Genomic DNA, 15,228 nt, shown 5'->3' with positions numbered 1-15,228 from the left:
CCAAGGATTATCAACTAGGACAGAGGCCCCAAGAAGAATCGACCGGGCCAAGACTATGATTTAGACTTTTGATCTCTAGAACTGTGAGAAAATAAACTTCTGTTCTTTAAAGTCACCACTTGTGGTAGTTTTTTGTTATGGTAGCACTAGCAATCTGAGACATTTGGAAGCAGGGTACACAACATGACCACTTGTGAGTGGCGACATCCCCAGTAAGAACCCTTCAGTTACCTAATGGGGAAAAGATTTTTGAACAAGTGACTCTCGTGTTGAAACCTTTATTGTTACCCACCTTCTCCAGCCAATGCCAGGATTGTCCTTGACCTGGTCTGTTTCCCATCTGAGTTTTTATTTGAACAGGACTGGGAACAGGAGGACCACTCCGTCCACTCGCTCACCATACAGTCCATTCGGCAGGGGATTTCACAAGCCATCCGTTCTGGAGGAGGAAGTGCTGGGCAGAAACTCCCTGATACATCTTCTCCTGTAATCAATCAGATCAAGACAGATGCCAATTAATGCATAATTAAGACCATTCCAAGGAACACTGAAGTACACTGTTTCCTGTATCACTTCAATCTAGTTTAGAAGACTTCACCTGGTGTCTAAACCAATAAAGAGCAAAAAGGACAGTTTCGTCTGCCTTTCAAAATATTTATGTCAAGAAAAATTTCCCGGAGATGACTTGCCATTTAGAAAGGTAGATACCACAGCAAAATTCCCATTTGTCATCCTTCATAGGGACAAAGTTGGCTTCTTCTGGAACAAGTTAGCTGTGGATGGCTGGAGACAGACATAACTGACATGCTATTAACAGCCATATGTAATAAGAATGTATTTTTTCTGCAAAATGAAGGTGAGGGTAATCTGTTGGCCTGAAACCCACAGTTTATGTTGAACATTCTATTCTACTTTATAAAGAAGAATTTTATCATTCTGATTTTCTTTCAGGCACTTTCACTCTTAAGTATACAACCTTAAGCAAGATTATCACGATGACTCTTTTATTCTGTTTTCTGTACAGTGATAAATACTCTGAGACTACAATGGAAATGGGCCTAGGGCTAACATATATAATGAGTTGAGACAAAAGTTGAAAGCCAATCCTAAATTTTCATTAATACGTTTTCTATTCTCTCTTTAAACAATCCAATGAATTGCTAAACACAAGTTATACTCAAAAACACGGTCCAAATGCATTCCAAATACCAAAGATTCCCAATTTTGCTATTAATCCAGTGCCTTTCTGTAAATACAATTTCTATGAGACTGATAATAACATCATAGCACAAGATCTTAATAGAAAATATAAAATAATGGGGAATGATGTTTTACAATTACAGAAGTTAAGAGTAATAGGATCATTTCTAAGTTACTTTTCTATATTTCAAATGATTTAAATGGTTTAAAAAGTCTTTCAGGTTATTTATTCACATATTCTTAGAATTAAAATGTTCCTCTTCACCGAAACTTCACATGTAAAATTCAGCTCAACTCTTACAACTCCCTCAATTCACAGTCTCTTCATTAAAAGAGAAGACACAAAGAATAGTGGTACCATTTGTAGTTCCAAATAACAACACAAAACAGGGAATGGCAATAACAAGACAGAGGCAGTTCTGTCTGTAATTTTCTGCCTGTGGAATTCTCTTTGTCATGATCTGTCCATCACAAAAATAACTGCAAAGGCAACTAATATTTATCAAGCATGTCTTTTGTGCTGGGTACTGGGTTAAGGGCTTTGCATGTATTACTCAGACCTCCTGAGACACACGTAGAGACAGGTGTGGTCCATCTCCTTGTATGGATGAGGAGTCAGAGGCTTAGAAAGGAAAATGTGCTCAGGCTCACATAGGCCTGAGTTAGGAACCAAATCCAAGCTCTCTGACTCCAAAACCTCTGCTCTTCCCATTAACCATGCCATTTCTAATTCCAGGGAGACGGATATTCCTTTTCTGAGGAAGGAAATACACAAATAGACAATAAGCATGTCTGCTTGAAGGAAAAAATGGTGCACTGCTAATATCTGGATTCATATTTGGCAATGAGGCCAGTCTCATTGCCCTGGAGGTACAAACAATTATGAGAAGCAATAGAGATTCTCGCAGATAATCAAGCTGAAAAACAAGTTCCAATCATTCTTTTTTTCAGTCTCAATCTATTTTCAGGTTGAATCTATACTGTATGTTTCACTCACACACACACACACACACACACACACACACACACACCAAAGCAACACTGAGGGGTGGTGCTTTCCCATGTACAAAAGCAGGCAGGCCAAACAAAATGCTCACTTAACATCTAATCAAACTTCAATTTCTGTGTTTGTGGATATTAGCATATATTTTACACAAAAATACTTTAAAGCAATGTCTTACAAAGAATATTATGAAGAATAATACATTAATAGGGGTCTGATGAAAAAAGTGGGGGGAAGTTGGCAAGTCTGGGTTACAAGAGCAAAATGATTTCATCACTGAAATACTTCTCAAAGTGTTGAAAATGTCAACACCCATTATAAACTTCCTACAAGGGAAATGTGATAGTGTTTTTCAGGCTTCTTTGACCAAAGACCATCTTTTTTGAGGAGCATTTCTCTCCCATAGATAGTATTTGTAAGGAAATACTTCTAGAATATTCTGTCTTCAAGAGTTATAAAAGTATCAACTATTATAGAAGCTAAATGAATGTTGGCTGAGTGGATTAAACGCTCTGATACTCTGAAAAAAAAGTATCAACTATTATTTGATGAGTACATACTATGTTTAAGGCGTACGATGAGATAAAAAGGTGAAGATATCATTTATCCCCCCAAGCTCATGATTAATGATGGAGATGAGCTATAAACAGATAAAAAATAAAATAAAATCCAAAAATAAATGTCAAATTGCAAATGTGCATTTCAAACGGACACTACTGTCTCGGTTTAGAGAAGAGAGCATCTCCGAAGGAAAGGCATGATAGAGAAAGGCTTTCAACAAGGGAAGAGAGAAAGACTGAGAACTGGTTTCAATGGGGAAGGATATTTCAGGTAATGAAAGTTTCAACAAAGGTAAAATGGCAGGAAAATACAAGTTATTTGGAAGACAATTAATACTGAAGGGGCATGAGAAGAGAAATTTCACGTTGGAAGAATTATTTGAGATCAAATTCTGAATGACTTGGAGTGACACACGAGTTTTGTTATATTTCTATCTTCTTTGAATTCCCAGTCACTTAGGTTTCCTATGATCCAAATTTAACACATTCCTCAGTTTAGCACCCTCACTGCAGTAGCAAAAACAATTTTTAAAACCTCAAACCAGAAGAAAACCAGATGCCGTCGAGTTGATTCCGATTCATGGAGACCCTATGTGTGTTGGAGTAGAACTGCACCTCATAGGGTTTTCAATGGCTGTGATCTTTTGCAAGTAGATCGCCAGGCTTTTCTCTAAGGTGCCTTTGGGTGGACTTGAACCACCAACCTTTAGGTTAGTAGTCAAGCACTTAACCATTAGCACCACTCAGGGGCTCCTTTTTAAAACCTTAACTTCCTTAGATACCAATATACTCATTTCCTCAGTGCAATTACTATACCTTTAACCATACAGGGTAATTCAGAAACTGAGCAAACAGATCAGACTTTCTTTAGAGAAACCAATTTAACGGTCATAAACAGATTCCACAATGTATATATGAGCTATTTTATAACAGATCTTGCAAAAGAGAAGATACACAATGGGATCCTAACCAGAAGTGTAAATCCTAGTACCATCTACATGTAAATCCTAGCACCAATCTTTAACCTCTTGAGTATATCATTTAACTTTTTTTGAACCTCAGCTGTCTCATTTTTAATAACTGAATAATAATATTTATCTTTCAGGGGCATTCTAAGGATTAGAAATAATAAACTACAGAAAACCAATGCCCTTTTTCATCTAAAGAATCCAGATATTTATATAATAGCCATGAGAAGCACTTACTTTACCATTCATATATGTGTATAAATAATTACTTATATATAGCTTCACAGGTTGGAGCAGCTAAAACATAAAGAATATTTATAATTATCCAGATCATTTTAGTTATATGGGTGGCTAATATAAGCCATTAAAGAGCCAAAAATAAAGCACTTGAGCCTGAGTAAGCTCATCTGCTCATCCGCACTGGTATAATTATCTTCCCATTGCACAGAGAGAGCCCATTGCACAAGAGCACTTATGCTTTCCTATTTTCATTTTCGTCGAAGAATCAATGCCACCAAGTGAAATCTCAGGCAAGCGTGGAAAATAAAACAGCATATGAGACTGAAACTACACCATTAAAAGTGATTTTCACAAGCTCTGATAATCTAATGTCATAATAAAATAGAATATATTTAAGAGGGAAATTGAATTCATCTTTCAAGAAGACTATAAAATTACTCCCAGCCCCTGCCGCTCTCTGGGATCAATAGTGACAAACTACAAGTTTTCTTTCATGGGGTAGACTTGTTTAAACCAGTTGTGATTCTGGAAATAATGGGATGTGGTGTTGTTTCGATCTCATCACTCAGTTTTGTTAGCTTCTGAGGTGGAGGACCATGGCACAGATGGACAGATGCCTCGGTCCTGGCCAGAGTTCACACTACTGTTCTCAGGCGTGTCCATTCCTGGCTCTAAGAGCAAGTACTTGACTGAGAAAAAGACTCTTGAACATATGAAAATACTTAAGATTCTTTAAGAATGTTTTGTTTTCCAGTTCAAACGTACATACTATTTAAAGATAAATTATAAATAGCTTATGGTAGGTCCTCTGTGGCCACTGTTCAGGCAACCATAAAAGTTTAACACGAGAATAGCTATCAGAGTATGGGCTTTTTACATCAAATTAATGTTTAAACTATACATATGCTACATACTACATCATGTAGCATTCTTTGTTTTGTAACATCTAAGAAACTGGGATTTAATATGATAAACTACCATCTATCTTTTATAACCATAAACAAACAACATAATCTGTAATTCTTAGTTTTCTGAACTAGACATCAATGTTCAAAAAGAGAAAAGAAAAGACGGGGTTTAGATGAAATAGAAAATAAAAAAAAGAAAAGGAAAGAGAAATCCAGATAGTCTCGAACATACTGCATGATCTGAAAAGTAGACCAGGATTTTGCTATTATACAAACTTCAAACTACCTTACACTTCCAAAAATAATGCTTACTGGGTACTTTATTGATATTTCCTCTTGTATACTATTACACTTCCCATGAAAACTAATGAAACAGTTATCAAAAATACTCTACATATCATAAAATTTTATGTCCTATTTAAACCTCAGAAAAGAATGCCAATAAACGTTGATGAAATGCTTGCCAACGGCTGAGTAAGATATCAACAGACAGTACATCACAAATTTAGTGGAATTCATACGCACTTAATTCCATTTTCTTAATCTAAACATTACTTTCTCAAGGGCAAGTAGCCTTGGGACATTTCTAGACTGAAACTCTAATCAGCTAAGGAAATGTTTTTATACTTCAATAAAATATGGAATAAAAGTTAAACAGAAGCTATCTGCACCATCCTAATATTGGCAGCAATGCAACTGATGTTTCTATTTGCTACTAATTTCACAACTTAAAGATTATTTGTCTATCCAGTACACACACAGAAGAAGAAAATTAAAGAAATTTGATGTTAAGTAATATAATACAAATAATAATAAAAACATTAACAACTGCAATATAATGACAACGACATCTGATTTTTGAGAAAGCTTAGAGTGGGCTAGGCTCTGTGCTAACCACATTATATAAAGTATTTTATTTAATATTCACATTAATGCCATTAGTTTATCTCTACTGGTAAATCCAGGCACAGACAGGTTAAACACTTGTTCAAAATCATGCAGCTAATAAGTGTATGGTTAGGTATGAAACACAGAACTATAAGATGTTACAAGTCATGTTCTTATCTATTCTGCAGTATTGGCCCCGGTACGTATCTTACGTATGTATTTCTCATTATATTGCTTCTGGGTAACACCATTATGTTGCTTTTAGGTAATGCCAAACCATAAAGAAGGGCTTCTTACTGGGCTCATCAGTAAGTTTAGCATAATAAGGAGTATGACCAAAGGAGTGGTCTCTTCCGTTATCTAAGAATCACATCATAGGATGGAGCAAATTAGACAATACTTTTCAAAAACAGAAAAAATAAGCAGATGGAAAAGAGCTCAGAACGAAGAAAAAGAAGAATGAGATAGAACACAAGACCAACATAAAAAGAGCCAAGTAGAGATATTCAGCAAAAACAGCACAGACCATGTACGATTAGATTAAGTGACATAAAAACAGTAAAAAAAAAATAATGTAAGAAGGCTCACAAAGTGAAAAATAAACTCTAATTGCTGATAAAAGAAAAGAAAGAACATAAGAGCAAAGGTTAAAATGAATATGGGGGAAAACCCAAGACAAACACTAAAAAGAAAATACTTCAGGTAAGAAATAATAACAGCTGGAAAAAAGAAAACAATATTTCCAAGATAAACATGTTCACAAAGGCCAGGAGTTATCTGAAATTGCATCTGCACAGCAGGTGAACCATTTGTTTTAGAAGCAAATGTCTTTGCTGTCACTTGTCTAATTTAGCAGCTATACCAAGTTTCTTAGCCTATAATAATGTAATGTGATTGTTAGGTGCCCACAAGTTGGTTTCAACTCATAGGGACGCAATGTACAACAGAACAAAATAGTTCCCTGCCCTGTGCCATCCTCAAAATCATTGCTATGCTTGAGCTCCTTGTTGCAGCCACTGGGTCAGTCAATCTCCTTGAGGGTCTTTCTTCTTTTGGGTGACCCTCTACTTTACTAAGCATGACGTCTCTCTCCAGGGACTGGTCCCTCCATGTCCAAAGAATTTGAGACAAAGTCTCACCATCCTCATTCTGGCTGTATTTCTTCCAAGACAGATTTGTTCACTCTTGTGGCAGTTCATGATATATTCAATATTTTTTGCTAACATCATAACTTAGAGGCATCAATTCTTCTTCAGTATTCCACACTCATTGTCCAGGTTTTGCATGCGTAAGAGGCAACTGAAAACACTATGGCTTGGGTCAGGCCCACCTTAGTCCTAAAGGTGACATCTTTGCATTTTAATTAACACTTTAAAGAGGCCTTTTGCAGCAGATTTGCTCAATTCAATAATACTTCCTTAGATTTCTTGACTGCTGCTTCCATGGGCATTGATTGCAGAACCAAGCAAAATAAAATCCCTGACAGCTTCAATCTTTTCTCCACTTATCATGATGTTGCTTATTGGTCCAGTTGTGAGGATTTGTATTTTCTTATATTAAGCTGTAATCCATACTGAAGGCTGTAGTCTTTGATCTTCATCAGCAAGTGCTTCAAGTCCCCTTCACTTTCAGCAAGCAAGGCTGTGTCATCTGCACAACGTAGGTTGTTACTGAGTCCTCCTCCAATTCTGATGCCCTGTTCTTCTTCAGATAATCCAGCTTCTCTGATTATTTACTCTGAATACAGATTGAATAAGTATGGTGAAAGGACACAATCCTGTCACACACCTTTCTTGACTTTAAACCATGCAGTATTCCCTAGTTCTGTTTGAACAACTGCCTCATGGTATATGTACAGGCTCCCCATGAGCACAAATAAGTGTTCTTGAATTCCCATTCTTCACAATGTTATCCATAATTTGTTTTGATCCACAGAGTCAAATGTCTTTGCAGAGTCAATAAAATACAGGTATTCTCTGCTTTCAGTCAAGATCCGTCTAACAGCAATAATATCCCTCATTCCATGTCCTCTTCTGAATCCAGCTTGAATTTCTGTCAGTTCCTCATTGATATACTGGTGCAACCGTTTTTTAATTATCTTCAGCATAATTTTACTTGCATGTGGTATTAATGATACTGTTCGATAATTCTCTTTTCCATTGGATCACTTTTCTTTGGAATGGGCATGAATACGGATCTCTTCCAGTCAGCTGGCCAGGTCTTCCAAATTTCTTGGCACTGACAAGTGTGATGGTTAAGATTGTGTGTCAACTTGGCTGGGCCATGAGTCTCCCTGTTTTAATGTAATCACTCCCATGATTGAATATACCGTGACTAGCCAATCAGATGAAAGGGAGTCTCCTTGGGGGTGTGGCCCGCATCTGTATATAAGCAGACGTTCTGGCTTTTTGCTCTCTCTGGATCCTGAGGCTGCTTCCTATCGTCTCACCTCCTGTTCTTGGGACTTGAGCTGTCAGTTTATCTGCTGAACCTAGGATTCGTCGATCTGCACAGCCTTTGAGTGGGAGCCCTGCTCTCCGACCTTCTGATCTTGGGCTTGCCAGCTTCTGCAGCTGTGTGACTTGGGAGAGGCCTCTACCCTGATCCACGGACTTGGGACTTTCTAGCCTCTACAATCGTGTGAGCAGTTTCCTTGATATAATCTCTCTCTATATATATTTACACACTTTACTGGTTTTGCTTCTCTAGAGAACCCAGCCTAAGTCAACAAGTGAGTGCTTCCAGCATTGCATTAATTTGTTGAAACATCTCAATTGGTATTGTCAATTCCTGGAGCCTTGTTTTTCGCCAGTGCCTTCAGTGCGGCTTGGACTTCTTCCTTCAGTACCATCCCTTCTTGATCATGTGCTACCTCCTGAAATGGCTGAATGCTGACCAATTCTTTTCGGCACAGTGACTCTGTGTATTCCTTCCATCTTCATTTGGTGCTTCCTGCATTGTTCAATTTTTGCCCATAGAATCCTTCAATATTGCAACTGGAAGCTTAAATTTTTTTCTTCAGTTCTTTCAGCTTGAGAAATTCCAAGCATGTTCTTCTTTTTTGGTTTTCTATCTCCAGGTCTTTGCACATTTCATTATAGTACTTTACTTTGTCTTCTCAAGCTGCCCTTTGAAATCTTCTGTTCAGTTCTTTTACTTCATCATTTCTTCCTTTTGTTTTAGCTACTCTATGTTCAAAAGCAAGTTTCAGAGTGTCTTCCAACATTCATTTTGATCTTTTCTTTGTTTCCTGTCTTTTTTGCTTTATTCATGTATGACACCTTTGATGTCCATCCCACAACTGGTCTTGTTTTCAGTCACTGGCATTCAATATGTCAAATCTATTCTTGAGATGGTCTCCAAATTCAGGCAGGAAATACTCAAGGTCGTACTTTGGCTCTCATGGACTTGTTCTAATTTTCTTAGCTTCAACTTGAACTTGCATATGAGCAATTTAATATTATTACATAATAATTGCAGCTAATATTTTGATCATTTATGTGCCCAGTACACTATTATAATATTCTACATACATTAAATCATTTAACCTTCAAAGCATTAATAACAGCAAACACAAATATAGCACTAAGTAAATGTCAGTTACTGCTCTGAGTGAATTTCATATATTAACTCATTTAAACTTCACAAAAATTCCATGAAGTGGAAACTAGCATTATGATAATTTTACAGATAAGAACACTGAAGCTTAGATAAGTTAAAAAAAACTTGCCCAAAGTCAATGACAAATATAATGGTGGTGCTAGGATACAGACCCAGATAACCTGACTCTGGCTCCCATTTCATTATCACGATGCGTTATTGACACACCTGTCTTCTCCTTCCTGTGAGGAAAATTTATGTACCTGGATACAGGAGGCTCAATCTAGTAGAAAGTCAGTCAACTCTTAGTATTATTTAACACGCTTAGCTCGTGAATACTGCATTAAGTGTTTTCTTAGTTATCCAGGACTACTATAACAGAAGTACCACAAGTGGATGGCTTTAACAAAGAAAAATTTATTCTTTCACAGTCTAGGAGGCTAGTAGTCCAAATTCAGAGTGTCAGTTCCAAGGGAAGGCTTTCTCTCTCTGTCAGCTCCATGGGAAGATCCTTACCATCAATGTTACCCTGGACTAGGAGCTTCTCCGAGCTCTGCTCCCGGTGCTGCTTTCTTGGTGGTCTAAAGTTCCTGTCTCTCTGCTCACTCCTGTCTTTTATATCTCAAAAGAGATTGGCTCAAGAGAATCCAATCTTGTAGACTGAGTCTTGCCTCATTAACATAACTGCCACTAATCCCATCTCATCAACATCATAGAGACAGGATTTACAACACACAGGAAAATCACATCAGATGACAAAATGGTGGACAATCACACAATACTGGGAATCGTGGCCTGGCCAGATTGATACACATATTTTTGGGGGACACAGTTCAATCCATGACAAGTGTTATGCAGAATGAAGGAGGATGCGAAACATCAGAAACGGGCTCTATGATTTAGGAATAAACTAGAATGGCTCTAAAAGAAAGAATCATGTAATAGCTAATAAAATGTCTTAGTGCCTATACATCACATTTCCTTGCGCACAGTCACACATTCCAGGGGTAAATGCTGTGGTTGTTGTTAGTCACTGTTGTGTCAGCTCCAACTCAATGTGACCTTATGTATAACAGAATGTTGCCTGGTCCTGTGCCACCTTCATGATTGTTGGTATGTTTGAGTCCATTGTTGTGGTTATTGTGTAGTGTCTTCCAACCTAGGGGGCCCATCTTCCAGCATTATATTGGACAATATTCTGTTGTGATCCATAGGGTTTTCACTGGCCAATTTTCAGAAGTAGATCACTATACCTTTCTTCCTAGACTGTCTTAGCATGGAGACTCCTTTAAAACCTGTTTCACCATGGGTCACCTTGCTGGTATTTGAAATACTAGAGGCATAGTTTCCAGTATCATAGCAACACGCAAGCCACCACAGTAAGACAAACTAACAGGCAAGTGGTGGGAAGTAACCACTATTTTATGTGTACGTATAACCGACTGGAAAATTACTCACTATGGCTTAGACATGGAAAACCACATTTTTTTCCCTAAAAAAGTAACTTCAACTTGTTTACAAGCCCCAATTTCTACTTGGTCGTCAGGGGCCAAGGGTGAGGGAAAAGGGAAAAAAACACATAAACTTACCCATTTAAAGTAACTTGGGACTCCATGATAAAACAAAATCTTCTCTGTTAACTCAGTTTCAGTTTTTCAGGGTTTTTCCTACTCTCCTTTCTTCCTTTCTCTCTGAGTGGCAGTTGAGCAGAAGAGAAAACTGTGTATGGGTGTTGCATACCTTCCTTTGAATTTTGCTGGTTCTCTAAGTTATTCCCATCAACTTTGTTTTTGTGTATCACTGCACAGTCTTTGAAGGTACAGATACATCTACTGATAATTTCTAGAGTCCCTGTCATGGTTTCTGATTTTCCGTTCCACACATACTTTATGCCCTACTGGACCAAACTGCGAGAGGCAGTGTTGGTGCAGTGGGATAATTTTCACCTTACATGTGGGAGATATGGGTTTGATTCCCAGCAATGCATCTCAACAGCAGTCACCACCCATAGTCACCACCCATCTATCAGTGAAGTTTTGGCATGTTGCTATCATGCTGAATTGGTTTCAGAAAGGCTTCCAGACTAAGACAGACTAGGAAGAAATGCCTGGTGATCTACTTCCGAAAACCAGCCAATTAAAACCCTTTGTCAATGGGATCAACATGAATTAGGGGCCGATTTGACAGCAGTAAAAAACAAAGACATAACTTCAAGCAAATTTGAGTCTATGAGGGCAGTCAACACTTCCGCATCTACACCGGGTATTTGGGGATCTCACCCACATCATAAAATGGCCCATGAATAGCAGGTTGGGAAGGTGGGTAGCAATAAGCTCAGATCTTCACTGTGACTAAACATAGTGCATCATTTTTGTTACTACTATAACTGACTCACAATTTATGGTAGATGTGCAGGGAACTGGTGTGCACAGTCTCATCTAAGTTTCAAATGGGTGAGGCACTGGCCCCTCTGATTTTGCTTTCCTTTCAACCTGTCTGTAATTTCTATAGTTTTCGTTTCTCCAACACAACATTTCATCTTCACAGTGAGAACCCCTCTAGGGACCCTCATCCATCTACTCTCTTCTCCATATTCTCTCTAAGCTCCTCCCTTCTGACCCAGGAAGCAGCCCCATGTAAGATGCTGGCTATGCTAAAACTCTACATTCTGAGTCCTTTGGCCTTTCTTCTCTGTGACTGAAGAAAGCTATTTGGAATTTACCAAATACTTTTCTTTCATATGCCTGGCTCTTGCATTTGAAAGCTTTGTTTCCAGAATTTTTATCTCTGAAAAGAGTTTCAAGATTTCATTTTCAGGCACTGACTCTTTTCTGTCACTCTGCATTCGAGATATAACAATGTCAACTCTTCTGGACACAGTGGATGCCTTGGAATCAACATGCGGAAGTCTTATCTAAGGAGGAAAAGAGAAAAGCACACAAATATACCTCAAAATATGAGGTAATGGCATCTACTTAGTATGAAAACCTTTTTTCTCATGCGAATTGTATAGGCAGACTCTGTATAATTTTTAAAACATAAATCCAGCATAATAATGGAATAAATAAGTGATCTTTGTAATGCAGGAGTGCCTCTTCTAAACGTAAAATTCTGGAACAAATAAATAGTACTTTGTAATGGTCAGAATTTTTGTTGAGGCTGGGACATCTGGATTTGTGTTCTGCCTTTATCATCTACCAAAGATGTGACCTCGGCAAATTGTTAAGTTTCTTTGGGCCTCAATACTTAATGTAAATAGGAGGGTACTAATGTCACCCCTGATTATATTACTGAGCCTGATGGTGGATCAAAGAGGCTAATATATATTAAAAAAAATACTTTGGAAACTACAAAGCACCATTTATATATAATGTGGTCTTTTATTATTGGTTAAAATGAGAATGAAGAACATTCCAAAGAGAAAAATGATTTAGGTCAAAGATACTACCTCCATTTGCCATCCCTATTTTGTCTTTGCTAGAAAAATACAAGAGAAACTGAAATAACTATAATGTCAGAAATAACATTACTCATTCCATCCATCCATCCATCCATCTGTCTAGAAAAGGATTTGGACTGGCTTGATTATGAGGTATACCTTTAGAATGTACTTCAAACTGTCTAGAAGTTTCTTAAATATTTGAAAATCAGTAATTTTAAGTCAGACTCGGTAACTCAGTATATTGTTTATAACACATCAGTAAAGGATGACCATTTCTCTAACTAACCTTCAGAAACATAATTTTCATGACTGTCCATGGGAAATGTTCAAAATGTTCAAAATGTATTTAACTACCTCACTGTACTTGCACAATTTATATGTCTTTTCAAAGATTTTTCTGTGGCAAAGAACACTGCAAAGGACATTCTTGAACATATATTTTCCAAAGATTAAATTTCTAGAAATGGAATAACAAAGTCAAGGAATATGAATTTCCTTAAGGTCTTGGGGAAAGAAAATGCAATTAACTTCTTTTTTCAGTATTTATGATCAACTATACCTTTTAAATTTACGTAACAATGAAATTCACTATAGTTCTATAGGTTGTGGTAAATAATGCAGTCTTGTACACATCACCAAAATCATGATAAAGAATAGTTCCATCATACAAAAAATTCCTTGTGTTACCCTTTGCTGTCAACCCCTTTTCCCAGTCCTAACCTCTGGAAACCACTGATCTATTCTCTGTTCCTATAGTTTTGGTTTTTTCCCCCCAGAATATCATATAAACAGAATCATACAGTATGAACCTTTTGAGTTTTGCTTCTTTGCTTAGCAAAATGTATCTAAGATTCATCCATATTGTCATATGTAAGAATAATCCATTCTTTTTTATTGCTGAGTTGTATTTCCATTGTATGGAGGTTAACCATTCACCTTCTGAAGGACATTTGGGTTGTTCCAGATTTTCATTGCTATGAATAAAGTAGCTATACAAGTTTTTGTGTGAATATAAGTTTTAATTTATCTTGAGTAAATAATTAGGAGTGGGATTGCTAGATCATAAGGTTAAGTGTCTATTTCGCCTTATAAAAAGCTGCCAAACTGTTTTGCAAAGTGGCTGTAATATCTTGCATTTCCACCAGCAGTGTCTGAACTTCAAGTTGCTCTGCATCTTTGCCACCACTTATTCTCACCAGTTTTGCTTGTTTGTTTCTTTCGGTTATTCTTATAGGTATGTAGCAGTATTACTGGTGCAGTTTTAATTTGTATTTTCTTAATGGTTAATAATGTTGAGCATCTTTTCACGGGCTTATTTGTCATTCATACATCTTATAAGTGTCTTTTCAGATCTTTGGATTTCTTTTTCCTTTGGTTGCTTGTTTTTTTATTGTTGAGTTTTGAGATTTCTTTATAGTCTAGGCAAAAGTCCTTTATCAGACATGTGACTTGCAAATACATTCTCCCAGTCTGTGGCTTTTCTCTTCATTCTTTTAACAGTGTATTTTGCAAAGCAAACATTTTTAATTTTTCTGTAAGTCCAATTATCAACTTTTTCCTTTATGGATCATGCTTCTGAAAATGTAGGAAGTTTGTTTTTAAAACGCAAAATTTTCAGGAAAGAACAGAGAATACATTGCCTTTACAAAATATGAGTCAAAAATTGGATATCAGGACCTATGTTTTCATAGTTTTGAACATAGTGGAGTTTATGGGCAGTGTGTCCCAGTATACAGCACTTGAGTTTTTCATATATTAATGGTGTTTAAGCACAGCTTTTCTGTGACAAATATTTACTGATGTAACAACCGAGAGTCCAGCACTATATCATACCTACAGCATGAGTGATCCAGTGAAAATTACTTTCTGGCCTTAACAATATTTATGTAGTATCTCTCTACAATGCAGATGGTATGCAGATGGGACTTTGTCTTTTATAGCAAAATGACCCTACATGGAGCCTCTAGCACAATGTCTGGTGTATAGTAGGTCTAATAAATTCTGAATGAAAGAGCAAATGAGAAGTAAAGAGAAAGATATCTAGCCTATTTAGGGTATAAATTATATCTTATGCTTTTGTAGTATGTACTCTCCATCCCCTACCCCGGTAGACACATGTGATGATTCAAAATTGAGACATCAAACACTAATTGGAAAACAAGTCAGGTTTCTAACCACGACATTAACTGGAATCAAACTGCTTGGACACAAATCCTACCCCTGCCACTTATTTGCTAAGTACATAACTGCTCTGTGCCTTGGTTTCCTTTTCTATATAAAGAAGACTGTGATGATAACAGCACCTATTTCATATCACTGCTACTCCCTAAGGCTACTGTGAGAAGTCAAAGAGTTGAAAAATATAAACCCCCAAGAATAGAGCCTGCAACATGATAGTATAGTTGTTATGATATAATTG

At 37.0% G+C, this 15,228-nt stretch overlaps 1 protein-coding gene across 1 annotated transcript in view; it reads right to left on the bottom strand.

Moving 5' to 3' along the window:
- Positions 1-15,228, bottom strand: part of THSD7B (thrombospondin type 1 domain containing 7B) — a 1,037,490-nt gene that overhangs the window by 437,566 nt on the left and 584,696 nt on the right. Inside the window, exon 8 of the mRNA XM_023730207.1 lies at positions 293-484. Coding sequence (XP_023585975.1) covers positions 293-484 — 192 coding nt within the window. The remainder of the gene's footprint in view (positions 1-292; positions 485-15,228) is intronic.

The sequence above is a fragment of the Trichechus manatus genome, unplaced genomic scaffold (assembly GCF_000243295.1).
Source record: "Trichechus manatus latirostris isolate Lorelei unplaced genomic scaffold, TriManLat1.0 scaffold00033, whole genome shotgun sequence".
Classification (NCBI taxonomy): Eukaryota; Metazoa; Chordata; class Mammalia; order Sirenia; family Trichechidae; genus Trichechus; species Trichechus manatus.
This window is presented reverse-complemented; position numbering and strand designations above follow the sequence as displayed.